This window comes from Apodemus sylvaticus, chromosome 3 (assembly GCF_947179515.1).
Source record: "Apodemus sylvaticus chromosome 3, mApoSyl1.1, whole genome shotgun sequence".
Classification (NCBI taxonomy): Eukaryota; Metazoa; Chordata; class Mammalia; order Rodentia; family Muridae; genus Apodemus; species Apodemus sylvaticus.
In genome coordinates this window covers 23,477,487-23,496,896 of record NC_067474.1, presented here as the reverse complement: position 1 = coordinate 23,496,896, position 19,410 = coordinate 23,477,487, and the positions used below count along the sequence as shown (strand labels likewise).

General features: G+C 40.8%; 1 protein-coding gene across 8 annotated transcripts in view; it reads left to right on the top strand.

The window, feature by feature from the left end:
• Window positions 1-19,410, top strand: part of Asph (aspartate beta-hydroxylase) — a 225,844-nt gene that overhangs the window by 79,342 nt on the left and 127,092 nt on the right. For 5 of the 8 annotated variants that reach the window (XM_052176053.1, XM_052176051.1, XM_052176049.1 and 2 more), the window contains 7 exons: window positions 2,576-2,608; window positions 3,544-3,600; window positions 3,945-3,992; window positions 4,413-4,445; window positions 8,431-8,469; window positions 9,125-9,160; window positions 13,234-13,278. In XM_052176053.1, the coding sequence (XP_052032013.1) occupies window positions 2,576-2,608; window positions 3,544-3,600; window positions 3,945-3,992; window positions 4,413-4,445; window positions 8,431-8,469; window positions 9,125-9,160; window positions 13,234-13,278 (291 nt within the window). The remainder of the gene's footprint in view (window positions 1-2,575; window positions 2,609-3,543; window positions 3,601-3,944; window positions 3,993-4,412; window positions 4,446-8,430; window positions 8,470-9,124; window positions 9,161-13,233; window positions 13,279-19,410) is intronic. The other 3 variants (XM_052176054.1, XM_052176050.1, XM_052176052.1) reach the window with 2 other exon arrangements.

The window sequence follows — 19,410 nt, the reverse complement described above, 5'->3', positions numbered from 1 at the left end:
TCGTCATAGGGAACTGATAGCATTGATGGGTGGGCGCGGCCCCCAACTGTCAGGAATATACATAGTATATTTTGACAGGAATATACATAGTATATATATTCCTATATATAATATGGAGTATATGATAGGAATATACATAGTGTGTGTGTGTGTGTGTGTGTGTGTGTATATATATATATATATATATATATATATATATATATATATATATATATAGTATGGAGTATACATAGTATATTTTCTTTTTTATATAATTTAATTTTTCTTTTTTTATTAGATATATTCTTTATTTACATTTCAAATGATTTCCCCTTTCCTGGTTCCCCCCCAAAAGCCCCATAAACCCTTTCCCCTCCCCCTGTTCCCCAATCAACCCCTTCCTGCTTCCCTGTCCTGGTATTCCTCTACCCTGCTGCATCGAGTCTTTCCAGGACCAGGGCCCTCTACTTCCTTCATCTTGGGCATCATTTGATATGTGAATTGTGTCTTAGGTATTCCAAGCTTCTAGGCTAATATCTATGTATCAGTGAGTACATACCATGTGTGTTCTTTTGTGATTGGGTCATCTCACTCAGGATGACATTCTCCAGTTCCATCCATTTGCCTAAGAATTTCATGAATTCATTGTTTTTAATAGATGAGTAGTATTTGATTGTGTATATATACCACATTTTCTATATCCATTCTTCCGCTGAGGGACATCTGGGTTCTTTCCAGCTTCAGGCTATTATAAATAGGGCTGCTATGAACATAGTGGAGCATGTGTCCTGATTACATTCTGGGAGATCCTCTGGGTATATGCCCAGGAGTGGTATAGCAGGGTGCTCTGGTAGTGTCATGTCCAGTTTTTGAGGAACCACTAGACTGATTTCCAGAGTAGTTGTACCAGCTTACAATCCCACCAGCAGTGGAGGAGTGTTCCTCTTTCTCCACATTAATTACAAAGTTTCTGTAAGGCAAAGGACACTGTCAATAGGACAAAACGGCAACTAATACATTGGGAAAAGATCTTTACCTACCCTACATCCGACTGAGGGCTAATATCCAATATACACAAATAACTCAAGAAGGTAGACTCCAGAGAGCCAAATAGCCCTATTAAAAATGGGGTACAGGGCTAAACAAAGAATTTTCACCTGAGGAATATTGAATGGCTGAGAAGCACCTAAAGAAATGTTCAACATCCTTAGTCATCAGGGAAATGCAAATCAAACAACCCTGAGATTTTACCTCACACCAGTCAGAATGGCTGAGATCATAGTATACTTTCAACCATCATTTCCACAGCAGCATGTTTCTGATTTCTGATTAAGGATGCACGAGCATCGATGTCCCCATTTTCACGTGTCATGCTTACGCCTCTTGTCTTTGGCTACAATGGCTCAGCGTGGTTTACAGTGGCTCAGAATTTTTACTGAGGTGCTGTTTATCCAGCAAATTGCAATCCACATGAAGCAGGGAGGAATGAATGCAATAAGGTTAGGTGGTTCAGCTCTGGGCAGGAAGAAGCACTTCTAAGAAGTCTGTAAGCCGAAAAAAACATTATTTTCTAGTATAACCGTTGACAAAAGAGATTAAATATGGACCAAAATGTTTTATCATTAAAAGTCTTTGGAGGTTAAAAATAGTTTGACCTTCTGTATCTGTTAAATAAGGCATACAAAGGTTAAATCATGAAAAACAGATAAGTACAGAGTAGACATGTTGGAAGGAAGCGGGTCCAGAGGAGTTCAGGGAACAGAAAAAGGGTGTCGGAGGGCAGACATGACCAGAACACATTATGTACATGCACAAAATTGTCAATGGATGTCTAAACTAATTACCCAAGGGTCACAGTGGTGAGGATCCAATGGTGGCGTTTTTATTGTCTTGACTACTTGAGCTCAGTGACCTGGCCATTTTCCGTGCAGGTGTGTGGCACACACTTTTAGCCCCAGCACTCAGGAGGCAGAGGCAGGTGGCTCTCTGTGAGTTCTAAGCCATCCTGGTCTCTGTCGTGAGTTCCAGATCAGCAGTAGCCACCTACTGAGACTTTGTCTGAAAAGAAAGTAACAAAACTAACCAGCAGCCAACTCAAACAAAACAAAAGACAAAACAAAAGACATCCTTCCTCTCTCTTTGCCTGCGTCCAGTCCCCATCCTTGTTTATGTTTTCATCTGTCGACAAGCAGTTTTCACCTGGACAGTGGTGGGGCAGAGCCAGTGAAGACGATGCCACAGCAGCTTGTGAGGTGGATTAGCCATCCGCGCCTCCCCTGGCCTCAGCCCTTGCCCCTGCTGGTCACTGCCTGAACTGCCTTCTCCCTTTGCCCAGAGATTTTTGTGTGTCAACACTGTAGTATTGTTGAGCGGATATAATAAGAGAATCTTGTGGTGTAAAGTGTAGCAATAAAATGATAGATATTTATTGGTAGAAATAATATGAAAATCTTTATTTTTAAAGTTTCATATTATAATCAATGGAAAGTATTGGACTTACCTGGATTATCACTCAAAATATAGATATAGCCATATTTCCTTATCCATATGCAATACATGAGAGTTGTAATATCAACCCAATGCTTTTTTTTCCCAGAAATTGAGGATAGTTACCACATGGAAGAGACAGGTGAGATTTTTTATTTGTCTTTATTAATTAGAGTGAATCTTTTAGTAGTATCATGAAATAAAAATAAAATACTACTTATTAATTTTTAAACATAGTTAATGTATCATATGACATAGCTAATAATGTTAATTGTGTTATGTATATACATATATATGTGTGTATATACACGTGTGTGTGTGTATATATAAATATCACAAATATTTCACAATATACACAAAATCTGAAAATATACAAGGGAACTGTATTGGTTTTGATGGTATATACCTTTCATTTCAGACTTATATAGTTCAGAAATCCCCTGGGTGATGTGAGACCTTGTCAACATACACACACACACACACACACACACACACCCATGTGTGCGTGTGCACACATCCACCCGCTACTACCACTCACCTCCACCACCACCACCAAAACCAAGCTGGGCACTGTGCCCACACCCATAATCCCAGCTCTCCCAGCACCTGGCAGGCTGAGGCCAGAGAATTGCCATGAGTTTGAAGCTAGCCTGGCTATAAATATAAAGTAAGACCTGTCTCTAACAAAACAAAAGGAAGAGAAAGAAAAATAAACAAAGCAGTGCGCATGCGTGCGTTGTAGCCTTGGACAATGAAGCCAGCAAAGGTCCTTACCGCGTTTCTGTGGCGTGAGACTGCAGACAGCTTGGCAGCAGCCAGTGCAGGGCTGGCCTGTGCTGTGCTTTGGTACTCTGCACTAGTGTGTTTTGAATTGCTGACTAGTTGAGTTTGTATGTGCCACCTAGACCATGGCTTTGCTCCTTTGTGCCTAGATTACAAATAGATCTATGTTGGAAGCTGCCTTATCTTTCCATTTGGTATTAAGTACAGTGCATGCATGGGTGAATATGGTAGATTTTAGGTATGATATATAAGCTTATTTGACGCATTTTAAATGCCATTTTTCCAAATTTATAGCATCACAGAGCCATCCAAACGATGTAGAAGAGATGATGAGTGAACAGGAAAATTCAGGTATGTAAATATTAAAATTATCAATGTATATTTCTCTTGGAGTTTGTGGCTAAGGAAGACTCAAGTCTGGCTTACTGTAATTCCCACAGAGGCCGCTTCATACTTCTTACAGTTATTTATATATTCCCTGCCAGAGTTTTATGCATATTATTTAACTTAACAGGGTAAATGAGAAACGGATGTGTTTCTTCAACCACAACTGGCATTATTTGTTGAAACTGGCATTATATGTAGAAACCACAACAGTATTTCTCTTAGAATCGATAAGTGACTCTTAGAGTGGTGTCTGTGATGCATCTGCTCTTTGCTCTTTGCCAAGTCTCCTCCTCTTTTTATCCTTTTAGATCACAGTGAAGCAGGGACAGAGGCTGGCACGCCGCAGCAGGATCCAGGTATTACACGAGCATTGTCAGTCACTGCTAAATCGTGGGTGTGCTTCTGGGTCGCTGCCTTTATTTGGTGGCTTTTTTCTTTCAAAGAATAGATGCAGCGTTAGTAGGATGTTTTGTTTATTAAAAGAGTCTTATAAGCTTCTGTCTCATCTCCTACTGGCAGCTCCACTAACAGAGCAAGCCACTAACTCCCAATGCTAACCTTTTGTAGATTATTGGGAGGAATTTTATGAAAATCAATTTCCTTCTTTTACATTCATTCCTTTTAGACAAAGACACACATTTGTAACTGTAATATTAGAGATCTGAATTAAGATGAGATTTTTTTTTAAATATCTGTTTCTTTTTTCTTTAGTTACACAGCTTTAATGTTTTGTTTAATACATAATTTGTTTTAAATCTCTATTTTCTTTTTTGCAGAGGAAGTAAGACACCAAGACTATGATGAACCAGGTTTGTAAATATTTCCTAACCCTAAGCCACTCGTTTGTTTAAAAAGGTACCCATACTTTTAAGTATAAAATATGCAGAATTGTGTTTTAAGCTATAGTTATCATGTAGCAACCAAAAGACCAAGAGAATTTACTTAATTAATTTACTTAAAAGAATTTACTTGTGAATCTGGCCATTGCCTAAATAGTACCTTATTTTATTTTCTACAAGTTGAAATTACAAGTTATTTCAAACATTGATACCATTTTGTAGTTATTCCTCTTGGATAAAATATAAATGAACAATCTCTTCCATCAGAGTTCCTTTCTACAAATTCCTCCTCTCATGACTTGCTATGGTATTTTGTCCTGTTGGCAAAGATCTAGAGCTGGTTTCTGGCTGACAGTCAGGTTGCAGACTGGGTGGGGATGGAGGAGGCTGGCCTTTAGGAGACTATACTGCTCCTGGCGCCAGGCACCTCTAACATGGTTTCTTAAAGTCCATGCAATAGATTATGTTCTTCCTGTTTTCTGGGCAAAAGAAGTAAGGTTGAGGTAGGTAGATAAGTTGCTCAGGATTTTATGAGTAAGAAATAGAGTCCGTGATGTGTTGTTTTTCTTCGAGCAACTTCGGGACCACTATATGCAGACAGAAGTCAGCTGAGAGTAACGGAGTAGAAGGAAGGTTGGGAGAGTGAGCTGGGACCCATCTCAGTATAAAGACCTGTTGTTCTGTAGGTGACCACAGCATTGAAATTTAGATCTATGAACTGTGGGCTGTAGGAGGTCTACTTCACAGAGTTATAGCTTCTTGAGAGCTGGCAACGTTCATGGGGAAAAGAAAAATTAGAACTATCCGTGTGTAGGTCTGACAGGGCAATTTGTATGTCTGTGTTTAAGATATGGGAACATATCAAGATCACTGTCTGTAATCATTGTTTCTAATGGGTTAAAAATGATAAGCCTACGTTGTCCTTACTTACAGTTTTTAAAAATTTAAAAAACCTTGACCATTGAGATAACATTTAATTTTTTATTCTTGACTTTGAAGGAGCAAATGGAAATTCATACATAAAAGATTATTTCTAGAGCTAAGATATGAGATATTTTTCTTCCAATCATGTTGTAATTTAATAAAAAAAAGATTGGCCTGCAGTGCTCAGACAAGCTCTAGAGGACTTTAAAATCAAATGTCACAAGAAGTTAAATAATAATACTAAATGCTATTTTAAAATGTTAACAAGATTTTATGCTCAAGATTTTATGAGTAAGAAATAGAGTCCGTGATGTGTTGTCCATGATGTGTATGAAGGGTAATGACTATGTCCTGACCTAAAGGGACATCAGGATCTGGTGGGAAGCTTTTCATCACCTTGCTGTATGTAAATGAAGCTGTAGCAGGTAGAAACCTTGGGAGAACATCATGCACATTTTCCATCAAACTTCAGAATCTGGTGAACACATTGTTTGGCAGAACTAGAGCCACCTTTTACCTCACAGAGGTCCCTGAGGCGTCCGGCCTACAGTGCACGACCCAGGAAGCGATGCTTTGCTCTCCCACTGAGTTATTTGTGTAAGTGTTGTCTGTGTCCAGCACAGGTGACTGCCGTAGCTCTAATGAGGAGCCATGTGTTTGGTGTCCTCGTGGACACGATAATGTAGCAGGAAGAAGAAGTCGGGCAGTCATTCCAGTGCAGCCTTCTGTTACAGTTGACAGGTGCTCGTGAGAGCCAGGTTATTGCATGGCATCTGTAATAATAGAAGCATGCTGGCATGTTGATTAAGTACTTGGAGATGAGGGTGCTTGGTGACGTCTGTTTACGGATTCTCTGGGGAGAAAGAGGAACGGAGCTAAGATGACCTTTTGATCCATGTGTCTGTGAAGTCGAGAATGCTGTCTTCATCTTGGGGTGCCACACAGGGGCACTGTGAACTCAAATCTGCATTCTTCATAGTTTAATGAGTGTTTTAGTGGACAGATTGTGTAAGACCCGAAAAAACCGAGGGTACCCTAGCGCGCCATGCCTCAGAAGGTGACACCCATTTCACTCGTGAGAAACGGTCTCAATGCAATTAGCAAGAGGATTTTTATTCCAGAGCTCTGGGGTCCACAGCCGTACACCACACAGGGGTAGAGGACTATGGGACCCTGAGCAACTGAAGTCAGGGTTATTTAAAGGGGTGGAGGACAAATCATGCACGGGATGGGAAGTACAGAATGAGCAAGTCAGGCAATAGTTTATGCCTTAAGGAAGGTTACGGATAATCTGGAGCAAGCATGCTTGGGGCATTGTAGAGTTAAACATTGGGCCAGTCATCAGATGTGTCAAGAATGTGGTGAGCTAGTTCCTGGGACAGGGTGGGCCATCTCTTGAGGCCAAAGGTCTCAAGCTGAGGGCAGAAAGGCAAGTTACTCAGTGACTCAGTGCTAAGCTAAATTGCTGGGGTCTAAAAATATTGAGTTGGGGTCTCTCAATTGGAGCACAATGGTGGCAATTGATGCCAGGAAACCAGAGTATTGCCAGTAAAGGTGGAGGGTGGTGAACACATCTGAGAAATATCTGGAAGGTCAAACTGTTAGGTTTTGCTGCATGTGTGTAGATGGCGAGTGGGAAAACAAGATGCTGGGACCTCTGACTCCTGCTGGCTTGGTGGCTGTTGGGCTTTTTCTCTAAGAAAAGAGAAACTGGGAGGCAGAGGGACCTCGGCTCTTACAAACTGGTAGTGGGGGTGCTTTGAGCCCCCCAAGAGTGAGACCAGAGAAGCCATTTGCTGGTGTTCAGCGTGTAGTGGTTTCCAGTGCTTCATAGGATTCTGGGCTCCAGCTAGTGATTGATTGGAGCCAGACTATGAATCCTGTCAGGGGTAGGACTGTGGGGTCATGGGTAGGCCCTGCGTCTGAGGGCACACTTCTGCTGCCTGCTGAAAAAAGAACTGGCCAGTGGGGAAGACTGAGGAGGAAAGGGAGCCCTGCACACCCAGGGCATGTGCTGGAGAGAGACCTGTTGCTGAGAGCACCTTAGGCAGAGCTTAGGAGTACCCTGGGTAAAACTTGTCCCTGCACTTCCCACGGGGCTCCTTTTCTGGGCACTGATGGGAGTGGATTGAGAAGAGGAAAGAAATGTCAGTTACTGAAGAAATCTGAGGTAGAAGAAGCAGGGCAAAGGGAGTTTGGCTCAAGAGAGAGCAGGCTGTGCTTCTGAGGTCTGCAGAGGTTTTTTTTTTTACACATGTTTAAACACTAACTGCTCACTGAGATGATTGTACTCTAATTCCCAAATAATGTCTAAAAGATCGTCAATATTCAAAAACCATTCTTTGTTAACGTATCATTGCGTTATCATGCATTTTGGTAAGCTATATTACTATTGAGGCAGTCCAGAGGTTTGTTTTTGGTGTACCACATACTAGAAGCATTTTAGATTGTCAGTTGACTGAGGAAATTGCCTGCTGCTCGGTGTGGGGGAGGGCCATAGGGACACCAGCCTTTGCATCAAAGCACAGAAACTCCAGTCCCCTGGGCCCTGGTTACCATAGTAAATTAAAGGTCCTGTCAGCCAGTTCCTGCTAAGAGGAGACCTGGCAGGGGTGTTTATCTCCAACCCAATCACTATGCAAACTAAAGACTGCCTGGTAAAACTAGGATCCTGGGGTAATTAGCAGGGGAGAGCTCACACAGACTTGGAAGCCAGAAAAAGAGAATCCTTGTTAATTAATCAGTGAATCTTGCTAACAATGATTATGGGAGGAATTTATACTTCCCCATGCGAGGGAAGGAGAACATGAAATTCCCATTTCCTGTGGCCACTCAATGGCTAAACTGTGAGCCCAGACAGTTTGTTTTATAGCATTTAGTCAAATTCTATCCCTGCCCTGCAGTCTACATTGTGGTAGTAAGCCCGAGGCTTACAATGTTTATAAATGAAATACGGCCAAGCCTATAATACGTTGCCTGTTTTTACTGTCACTCAGTGCTGCATGATTTCTGTTTTCTATTTACTTCACAGTATATGAGCCTTCAGAAAATGAAGGGATAGAGGTTTCAGGTGAGTTTTTCCTATGGTAACTGCATAGCTGTGGAACAGAGAGATATAAGAAATAAGCATTTAGGAATTGCCGAAAGTGGTTTCTACCATGAGTTTGGTGCTAGGATAGCCAACAGATATCAAAATCTAAAGATACTCTAGGCCCTCGCATCAAATAGTACAGCATTTGCAACCTGTAATGAACTATACATTTTCTATTTATGCAATATTTATTTTATATCAGCAGGAGTAAGATTAAACTTTTGAATACAATTTAGAATTAGAATCGATTCTGTGGTATAAATAAATACTCTTTATGGGAGTGTTCCATTAGGAGATCCAGCCTAGACAGAGCTTTCTGAGTGGATATTAGCTGCTTTTAGGGATCTAAGTCTGTGGTTCTCAACTTGTGGTTTGTGATTCCCTTGTAGTGTCAAATGATCCTTTCACAGGGGTCATTGAAAACCATTGGAAAACATGGATATTTACATTGCAATTCATTATAGTAGCAAAATTACAGTTAAGAAGTAGCAATGAAACTAATTATGTTGTTGGGGGTCACAGCAACATGAGGAGTTCTATTAAAGGGTTATAGCATTAGGAAGATTGAGAACCACTGATCTAAGTGGAGGAGAGTTAATATTAATGTATTTGGTTTATTCATTTATTTTCTTAGATAACGCCATAGATGATTCCAGCATAATTTCAGAAGGTAAATTTCTTTTTTGCTTTTGTTTTTTTTTGTTTTTGTTTGTCTGTTTGTTTGTTTGTTTTTGAGGCAGAATTTCTCTGTGTAGCCCTGGCTGTCCTGAAACTGGCTTCGAAGATCAGGCCAGCCTTGCTCACAGAGATCCGCCTGCCTCTGCTACCCAAGTAATGACATTAAAGGCGTGTGCCATCATGCCTGGCTCATAGGTTAGGTTTTAGAGATAATCTTATATTCTACATTGAAGTAGATGAGGCTATTCGAAGTCTGTGTCAAGGTCTATGTGTTTACCCAGGCAGTGCTGGGGTGCATAAATCCAGCAGGGTTCTTTTCTATGAGGCCTCCATTCCAGTGGCCAGATATAATAACGGAAGAGGGCAAAGACGGTGCAGAGACAGGCTGCTGTGAGAGAAATAGGTATGGACGCAAGGTTACCCTTGTTTATGAGTAAGCGACCTCTTCAGAGAAAGCACGCTGGCGAGAAAGGGTTACTCTGGGTGGAGATGGGCTGGAAGCTGATTTGTGATGTTATTTAGATGCAGAGGAGAAAAAATAGTTATTGCTTATTTGGTTAATTGATAGATATTCTTGGAAAGGAAGGACTATTTTCTGAAAAATGAAAGTAGTTGCTTAGCTTTTTGTTAGTAGTAGAAGTATTTCAGTATAAGAGATCCAATAATTCTTAGAATTAAGTTAAAAGAATGTTTTATGTGGGTTGTTTCTGTTTATTGGTTCTCATAGTAGACACTGAGGAGGAGACTGTACTTTTTTTTAAACAAATAATGTGCTAAAATGGGAAGGATGCTTAGGTCTGGATGAGCCTGGTTCCACAGACAGAAATATCTCAGTGCCCTTCTCTCTAGGGTCCTCAAGTTTACTGTGTGGGCATGCATGTGTTCTCATCAGAGGGCTACCATAGGAGATGTTTCCTTGCAGAATTACTCTTAGAACTTTTAATTCACATTTTTTGTCAGGCTGGAAATAGAGGCCCCAGCATGGGTTAGCATATTACCACTGAGATGCACTGTGTGCATTTTCTAATTCTCCTTGACTCAGAGATGTTCAAGATACTGAAGGTAATAGAAGAATTCTCAATGTAACCATCACTGGTACCTGAAGAAAACTCCAATCTGAAAAAGATGGTACACAGGGCCTGTGCAGGCCTCTCCCCATTGTCTGTGCACAGGAAAGTAAACCTGTCACCAGCCTTTCACACACATTTCCTCAGATTACACTTCCACACATTCTGCCAAATCAAGCTCAGTTAACCCTGCCTGGGATAATCATGCCCATAGCCCTGCCTCTTAGTTTATTCTGGATCACCCATGAGTAACCACCATAGTCACCATGTGCGATTTGACCACACATCTCCAAGCTTGGAGACATGATTCCTTTCCAAGAATTTTCAGACATTTTGAGAATATGTAAGACTACAATTCTCTCTGGTAGTCAGCAGGGCTGAGAGCCTTGTGTCTATGGATCTTTCTGGACTGTAAAGCAAAGTTGGGAGTTTTATATTCAAAAATCACAAACCAAAATATGTGATATTTTGATCAAATTTTCTGGTGAGTTTGCTGAATATACATTTTTGTTGTTGTTGTTGTTTTCCAGAATAGAATTAGCAAAAAGTTTAAGTTAACTGGGAATAGTGACACTCTGGTAGTATGATGTCAGTGATCAGGTGACACGGAGACATGAGTGCATTGTCTGAACTGGATGGGATTGTCTATGATTTGGGTTGTTACTTTTTTTTTACCTTTATATTTTTATATTTTATTTGTATGGGAGTGTCCCTGCATGCATACGTGTGCAGTGCACATAAACCTGCTGCTGTGGAAGCCAGAGGAGGGGGCCAGATGTCCTAGAGCTAGAGTTACAAACAGTTGTGAGCCTCTATATCAGAGCCGAGAGCTAAAGACGGGTCCTCTGTAAGGAGCACCAAGTATTCGAACCATCTCTTGACTGCTGAATTACCTCTCCATTCCATGTTCACTATTTTATTTTACTTAAAGGGTGTGGAACGTGTTAGATTTACTTATTTTTTTTTAAGATTTAGTTTATTATTAAATTTATGAATACATTGAAGCTTTCTTCAGACACACCAGAAGAGGGCATAGACCCCATTACAGATGGTTGTGAGCCACCATGTGGTTGCTGGGAATTGAACTCAGTACCTCTGGAAGAGCAGTCAGCACTCTTAACTGCTGAGCCATTAAAGCTAGGAAGGAGTACATGACTACCTCAGTTAAGGTCAAGGCACCACCAGCTTTGGCTGTTGTTTTCTTGTATTGCCCCCTGGGAAGGGCGTGTCCATCTCCAAAGAGGACTAGCACCTTGAATGTTGCTGTCCTAGCTGGGAAGTATATAAAGAAGGATACTGCAAATAGCTTCACAGTGTGCTCATTTGAGCCACCTTATAAAGGATACCTCACAAGCCAGAAGACAGTTCTCTGTGGGCCTCTCACAACATATTTTCTTGATTCTGCAGATTATTTATATCCATTTCTGAGAAGCTGAGAGAGTGAAGGGGTAGATGGAAGAATAGGGGTACTTATTTATTTTTAAACACTGATTTTTCTATGTAGCCAAGGCTGATCCGGAACTCGTGACAAGCTTCCTGTAGGAAGCAAGAATGCTGGAATTTGGGATTATATCCAGCTTTCTGTTTCCTTTTATTTAAAATAGATTCAATATTCTATTTTGAGAATAATTTGTATAATTAAAAATAAGCACAAAAATGAATAAAGAGGACATATCAATATTTCGAACGTTAGAAAAACGTAAAAAAATAAATAATCTTCCTTTTTTTTTTTTTTTTGCTTATTTTGTTTGGTTTTGGAGGCATGGTCTCTTTATATACCCCTGGCTGTTCTGGAACTTGCTGTATAAACTAGGCTGGCCTCCAGTCACAGAGATCCTCCTGCCTCTGCCTTCCCAGTACTGGAATGAAAGCTGTTGCCATTCACATCTGTCCTCTTACAGTTCATGAGAAGTAGAACTAACAAGCTCATGTCTAAGGCATTGTAAAGTGGGTCGCTCGGTTTGATGAAACTAGACTGTAAGGTAATTTATAGAGTGATTCTAATGGCTGGTGTTGCCGTGGAAGCCACAAAGGAAAGAAAACCATCTAAAGTTCGCATCCACATTTTCAAGTCTTATTAGGATAGCTAATCCTGTGGGGTAGAGATTTCAGTGGTAACTCATGCTGGAGTGCAGGGTTCTAGATTCAGTGTGTGAATATTATAGCTCCGAGGGGCAGGGTTTCTCTCACGGAAGCATTGCAGAGCTCTTGGGGAAGGTATCTTGGCAGTCAGGACCAAAGTAATACCACAGTCATATTGTACAACCAACCTTTCACAGGAGATTGATGAGATTTCCTGCACAGGGATTGGTGGGATTTTGGGCTCAGGGATTGGTGGGTTTGGGAGCTCATGGATTAGAAGGCTTTGTTGAGTTTTCAAACCCAGAAGGGGCCTCGAACCTTTTACTCTACACAGCACATAGCCCCCAAAACATAAAAATAAAATACAGATTCATCTTGAAGATTTTTTTTTCCCAAAACAACTTTTCTGAGCATGGTGTTTGATTTCAACATTCTTTGACAACTTAATTTTTTAAAAATGTTATTTAGTGCTACAACTCCGAGACAAGTGTTTTTAAGGAGAAACAGGTGTAGAGTGTCATTTGGCAGTGGGAGACTCCATGCACACACTCAAAGTCCTGATCCTGCCCGCTGTTCCAAAGAGAGTAATGACAATGTTTTAGTGGCAGATTTCTATAAAAGAAGCAAGGTGCCCAGCTGTTCTTTCCTCCACTTGCTTATTGAGTCTGATTCAATATTGTGGGAAAACCAAGGTCATAAAGCCGATCTCTGTTGTACGACTCTTAACGAGGTCTCTTCCTGAAGCCTGCTTTCCAAATGGTTGAGAAGTATGCAGCCTTGATCAACTGTACCTAATTCTTTTGTTGTCATGGTATCAAAACCAAATGCATTTATGACAATCATAGGTGAATTCTCTACAAATTACCTGAGCCACAATCTGCCACATATAATGGATTGTTCCTTTGTTTAATTTTAGAAATAAATGTTGCCTCTGTGGAAGAACAGCAAGACACACCACCAGGTATGACATTTTCCTAGATCTAGTGCATTTTGCTTTTTTATTTAAATGTAAAATACTGTTGGTGTTAAACTGGTCTTATAAAACAGAAATACAGTGAGTAAGAAATTTGTAGATGATTTCTGTACTTAAAAAGAAGACATTTATATTTTAATGGCATGACAGAGTCATGGAAAACACAGCCCTTGTTCATTCAGTACGATCTTGCCACTGCAGATACTGGTGGGAGCATACATTAGAGACTTGTGGGGTTTCCTTTTGCCTTTTTTGATTGTCAGAGTGTTAGATGTTGGATATAGAAATGGTTGTCTTGGGTGAAAGTGAAATAGTGTGCATGGTACGACATTGTCCCCCGTCTGCCCAGCCTTCTTGAGAGCATCAGCAGTGTCTGGGCTGCATGTTTAGGGCTGCTCAGGACGCCATCTTGCCTTAGCCACTGCATGGATCCCACTGCCCACATTCTTCTTTGTTCCCATAGTCCGCTGTCAACAGTGAATTGGGAAAGTGGGAGTGGCCCTTGAGCCAAGACTGCTGCTTTTCAGAGGTGATGGAAACTATGATGGTCACATTGGTGTGGACAGAGGTGACAGAAACTATGGTGATCTGACTGACATAGGCAGGGGAAAATTTCTTTACCAGATTTTCCCTTACATCCCTTCTCCATTCACATTCCTTATAAGTTCTACATTTTATTGTTTTTCTATTAGTGTCTTCTTGGTTCGGTTTTATTCCTTTTCAGATTGTGTATAATACAGATCTTTAGCAGTGATGTGGATAACAGCCATTGGAGTAATTGAATCTGCCAAAGAGAATTCAATACTGACTTTCAGAATAAAGAATAACCAGTGAATAAAATAATGAATATTTTCAGTTACGTTTTAGAGTGTGTTTGTATGGTGGATGGGATGTTTTAGGTTTTGGCAGTGTTCATACCCTGTTCATGTATGCTATTAACATGCAGAAACATTTACTGAATCATTGGCATTACAGTATGAATGGGACATGATATCCGTGGAGGAGTTTACAGGATGAGTACCAAACAGTGTATATTCCGTTATTCAGAACATGAATGGCAAGTGAGGCTGGAACTTTTGTTGGTTTTCTGCTCCTTGTTGAATGCTACGTGACACGGACAGACAGAGAAGGTTATAAAATCAGCATTTTGATGATTGTAGGCTTTTAAAGAACAGTAGTTGAGAAATAATCTTAGAAATAATGAATTTTCAAAGAGTATTTTTTCTAGTTGTCATCTATCCCTTTTATTATTGACCTAACCACAGTGAAAGAAATTGGACCTATAAATGTCTTTTCTTTCAGTGTCCTACAAATGCCCTAATTATTTTGGTATATAAATGTAAAATACCCAGTGGTTACCAGGGTAGGCTTGTAAAGTGAGATACTTACCAACCTCAGTAAAGCACAAGAAGTAACGATGCAGTCCATGGCGAGTTCCCAGTGCGATGTGAAGCCTCAGTTAATGGTGGATGTGGCTGCTTCTGTTCAGAGATTAATTAGCTTGGTCTGTGAGGTAGAGCAAGAGGAGCTGGAACTCTGAAAGAACTAATCAAGAGCTGGGTTCTGTAAGTGGGTTTTCTAAAAGCTCCCTCTACAGTCCGCATGGCTCCGGTTTGACTTTGCTACAAGGGAAGTGTGAGGCTCAGAGGCAACAGTGGTCATGCTGAGCCTGCACACTGTACGTGGGACTTAGTATTACAGTTGTATTAGTCAGTTGTACAGGGAAATAATCGACCTATATTAATGATATCTTGGTTCACTCAGTTGATTGCTTTTGCCAAAGTTTTGCTTGTCTGATGACAGGAACTGTGGGGACCTAGACAGATGTCAGGCCTGTCCCCACACTAGAACCCTTTTCAGGAATGCTGAATTGGAGGACTTCTGCAGAATTCTGTGTTTTCTTTCCTGGGTTATTCCAAGACTAGGTTACCCAGTCTTGCTTTCTAACGCTCATGGTGACTTGTAGTGTTAATCCCATGACACTTTACTGCCATATAAACCGTCACAAGGTAGGAAACAGCTCATCATGCATTATGTTGGTGGATTTTTAGGACATTTCATGGACTAACCTAATAGCTAACAACACTGAAGAAGCTAGACTTGCAAGTGTGTCCGTTTTACATATGAGGGTGCCGGGGTATGGCAAGGCAGTGGCCTTCCCCAGGCCCTGGAGGTGACTAGCAGACATGCAATTGAACATCACAGGGTGATCCTAGAACCTACACTCCCAATGAGTACTAGAACATTTCAAATAAATGAATGTCATGGCGCTGACAGAAGTGTCTCCGGCTTTTTGGGTGTGATAAATTAGATTCACCATATTTCTACATGCCTTCCCCAGTCTTCGTTGGTTTGTCATTTGGGACTGAGGATGTGAAAGATTGGCTTGTGATTGTGGCATAAAGCGAAGTTGTCTTCATAACGTAACTTTCACTTCCTTTGTAAATGTGTTGGTACTTTGTAGCCTATAGAAAACCAGTCTTAAGCAATGATTATCCCGATGTAAGAAATTAAATATTTTGAATGCCAGATCTTTTAAATTGACCTATTAAATTATATACCTTCCCCCCCCCCCCCCGCCCCAACTTTAAACCATTCTCCTTAAACTCATATTTTTATTTGAAATCATCCGGCATGTTCCTACTCCTTTCAGAACATGGGTCCATGTATCCATGTCGCAGCAATAAAATGGCTTATGAAGGAGTCAGTTATCAAGTTCCTTACAGTGACATTTTTGCCACACAATACTCAGGACTTAGTGAATTAAGTGGCACCATAAGTTCCTGTCTCAATGTGCACAGGAAAGAGTAAAAGTGCATCAGTTGCATTTTGAGAATCTTTGGACTCAGAAGAGAGGTGTGGGGGCATTTTGTTGTCTAAGTTATCCTTCTGCTCTTGGCTAAAACTCTGATCATGTTCTTGGCTCAGCCCATTGAGGACAGAGCAGCAGACAGGGTTCCCTTCAATTACATCCAGCCGGCATCCCCACCCAAGCGTCCCCTCACCCAGCACGTTAAAGTCTGGCCGCTGTAGAAGAGTTTGATTTCATGTTCATGGTGGCCTGTGTTTAATAATCACTTCGTAATTTTTTGATATTATTGTTATTGGCCATTCACTCTCTAATCATATATTGAATAATTACTGTGACACAGCTGTGCACTGGTCAGTCATGCTTGGCCTGGCCTGGGCTACCATCTCATCGGAATGTGGTGCATAAGACAAACGTGATAGCATTCACTGAGTTGTATGAAGGATTGCTCTCAGTGGGGGTGGGTAATTCTCATGACTTCAAAAGGACTAAACGAAGAGAAGGTTGCCCCCCTCCGCAACTGGTCACTGTGCACTGCAGGCTGTGTGGAGGCAAGAGCTGCCTGACAAAGGCTGAGACAGATATCTGTCACCCAGGATGTCAGAAGACACAGTGGAAAGCAGACAGACATCTGGCATCTGACAGCTTCTTCTATATGGTGTTTAAAAATGAGCCGGGCGGTGGTGGCGCACGCCTGTAATCCCAGCACTTGGGAGGCAGAGGCAGGTGGATTTCTGAGTTCCAGGCCATCCTGGTCTACAGAGTGAGTTCCAGGACAGCCAGGGCTACTCAGAGAAACCCTGTCTCGAAAAAAAAATGTATACTTGGAGCCCAGTATAACCAAAAAGCCACTATATATATATTTTTTTTCAAATAGAGAATTTATGGGATCAAGTTCAGATGTGAAAAGGGCCGTGCAAAAAGAAAGTGGTGATGTGGTCAGAGAAAAGTGAGTTTAACTCAGTCCGAAGTGGTGAGGGTAGGCCAGGTGGAGTGACTGAAAGGAAGGCATCAATGTGACAGAATCTAGAGGTGGCAATAAACAACCCGGGGGGGGGGGGGGGACACAGTGGGTCCTGTGGGTGAAGGACTCGATGAGATGCATATGACAGGAGGGATAAAGGCAGCAGCAACAGAAACTAGCTTTGTGAGCGTGCGAGCGTATTGGTACCTTAGTGAAGCACTTGTGACTGGCAGCTTTGAATAGTTAAAAGCACATACTTATGCTTTTTGTGAAGACTGTATTAGCAATTTTAGAGTGTTTTAAAAGAATTATTTTATTTATGGTTATTTGTATGTACGTGTGCATCAGTAGGAGAGTGTGCAAGTATGTGTAGATACCAGGGAGGTCACAAGAGAACAGCAGATCTCCTGGAATTAGAGTTCTGGGCATTTGTGAGCCTACTTACATCACTGCTGGAAACCAAACTTCAGTCCTCTGCAAGATCAGCAAGCACTCATAGCTGCTGAGACTTCTCTGAAGAGCCCTAACTATTATTTAATGAGCATTTACTGTTAAACTTTTACCAACCTCTTATAGTGTCAATATATTTCAAATATAATTTTCTCAAAGTCTAGCTAGTTGTTAAATTCTAAATTATAGCATGCAGTCAAGTTGATGTTTTTAAACATTCCTATAGAGGTATAATTTGCATACTGAGAAGTGCTAAAATGTTGAGACTTTTCATGTACACGTACCATATTCTAGAAAACATCTTGCACCTCCAAACTCTGTTTCTTGTCAACCATTTTGACAGCTGTTGTTCTGACCTGCAATATCTAGACTGGTTTTGTTGTCTTTTGAATTTAATATAATCAGACAAACACACACACTCACTCACACACACACACACACACACACACACACACACACACACACAGAGAGAGAGAGAGAGAGAGAGAGAGAGAGAGAGAGAGAGGTTTTTGTCATTGGTTTCTGTTTAGTATAACATCTGTGAGCTTCAATTACTTTGTTTTAAACTCTAGTAATTTAATCTTAACCATTACTGTTTTCTATAAACAAATGATATTCTTTAATCATTTTGAGTTTAACAGATATAATAATTATTTCTACTTTTTTGGCTCCTATAAAGAAAGCAGCTCTATTCTTGTGTGTGTTTTTCATGATTATCAAACACTGGGTTTTGTTGGATACATAAAGGTACACATATACTTTTTATTTGCTCTATATGAGTAACTAGAGACACAGCAGAAGCAGGAAGGAGTGCTGCCTGCTGGCTTGCTTCCGGTGGCTTGCTCTGTCTGCTTTCTTATTCTCTCCAGGCCCACACACTGGGGAAGGCACTGGTTACAGTAGGCTGAGCCCTCCCACATCAGCCACTATTCAAGACAATACGCACGTGCCCAGAGGCCAAGCTTTTGGATGGATTTCTCAATTAAGATGCCTGCTTTCAATCTGTTGCTAGGTTCCTATCAAGTTGACAAAAGCCAACGAGCACAGATAATGACATAGTCATAAAATATCTCAACTTTTTTTAAAGGATGTGCATTTAGCTCACGGTTCTGTAGAATGCCCATGTACACGATATCAGCTTGTGCTTGGCTTCTGTTGATGACCCTTTCACTATTTCCTGTCAGAGCTGAAGACACCATGTGTGAGTCTAGGAACGCCTTAGAGTTTGTCTCTCTCCTGGTTTCCAAATAACACTTATGCTGTCAGAGGTCCCTGACCTGCTGATCTCTTTTACAGTGGCCCATCTTTGAAAACCACAATATATATATGACTGTATATTAAATTTCAGACACATGACTTTATGGGAAGCACACCAAGCCTCAACTGTACTATCTTTAGACGTTGTATCAGCATTTTTCCGGACCATTAGAAGTAGCCATCCCATTTCTTACCCAGGACTATACATAGACCCAACATTATTCAATGAAAAAAATTACACACTAAAATATGGAGCAAAGATATATGTCTGAAGTTGGGTACTAATGGATTTTGCCTGTTTTAAAATACATTAGACTTGTCAAAAGCACTGAATATTAGCATAAAGTTACTCTCTATTTTTTTAATGATTAAAAAATTATTTGTGTATATATGTGAGGTGCCTAGGGAGGCCAGAAGAGGGCATCAGATCCCCTGGAGCTGGACTCACAGGAGGTTGTGAGCTGCCTTACATGGGTGCTGGGTGCATAGGTGTGTCCCTGGAAGAAAAGCAAGGGCTTCTAAGCCCTGAGCCAACTCCCTAACCTATATATTAGATGCCACATAAATATCTTTGAAAGCTCTTTATGTACTTGTTTTCCAAATATCAGTTCTTCTTTGTATTTCTTTAAAGTCAATGGTC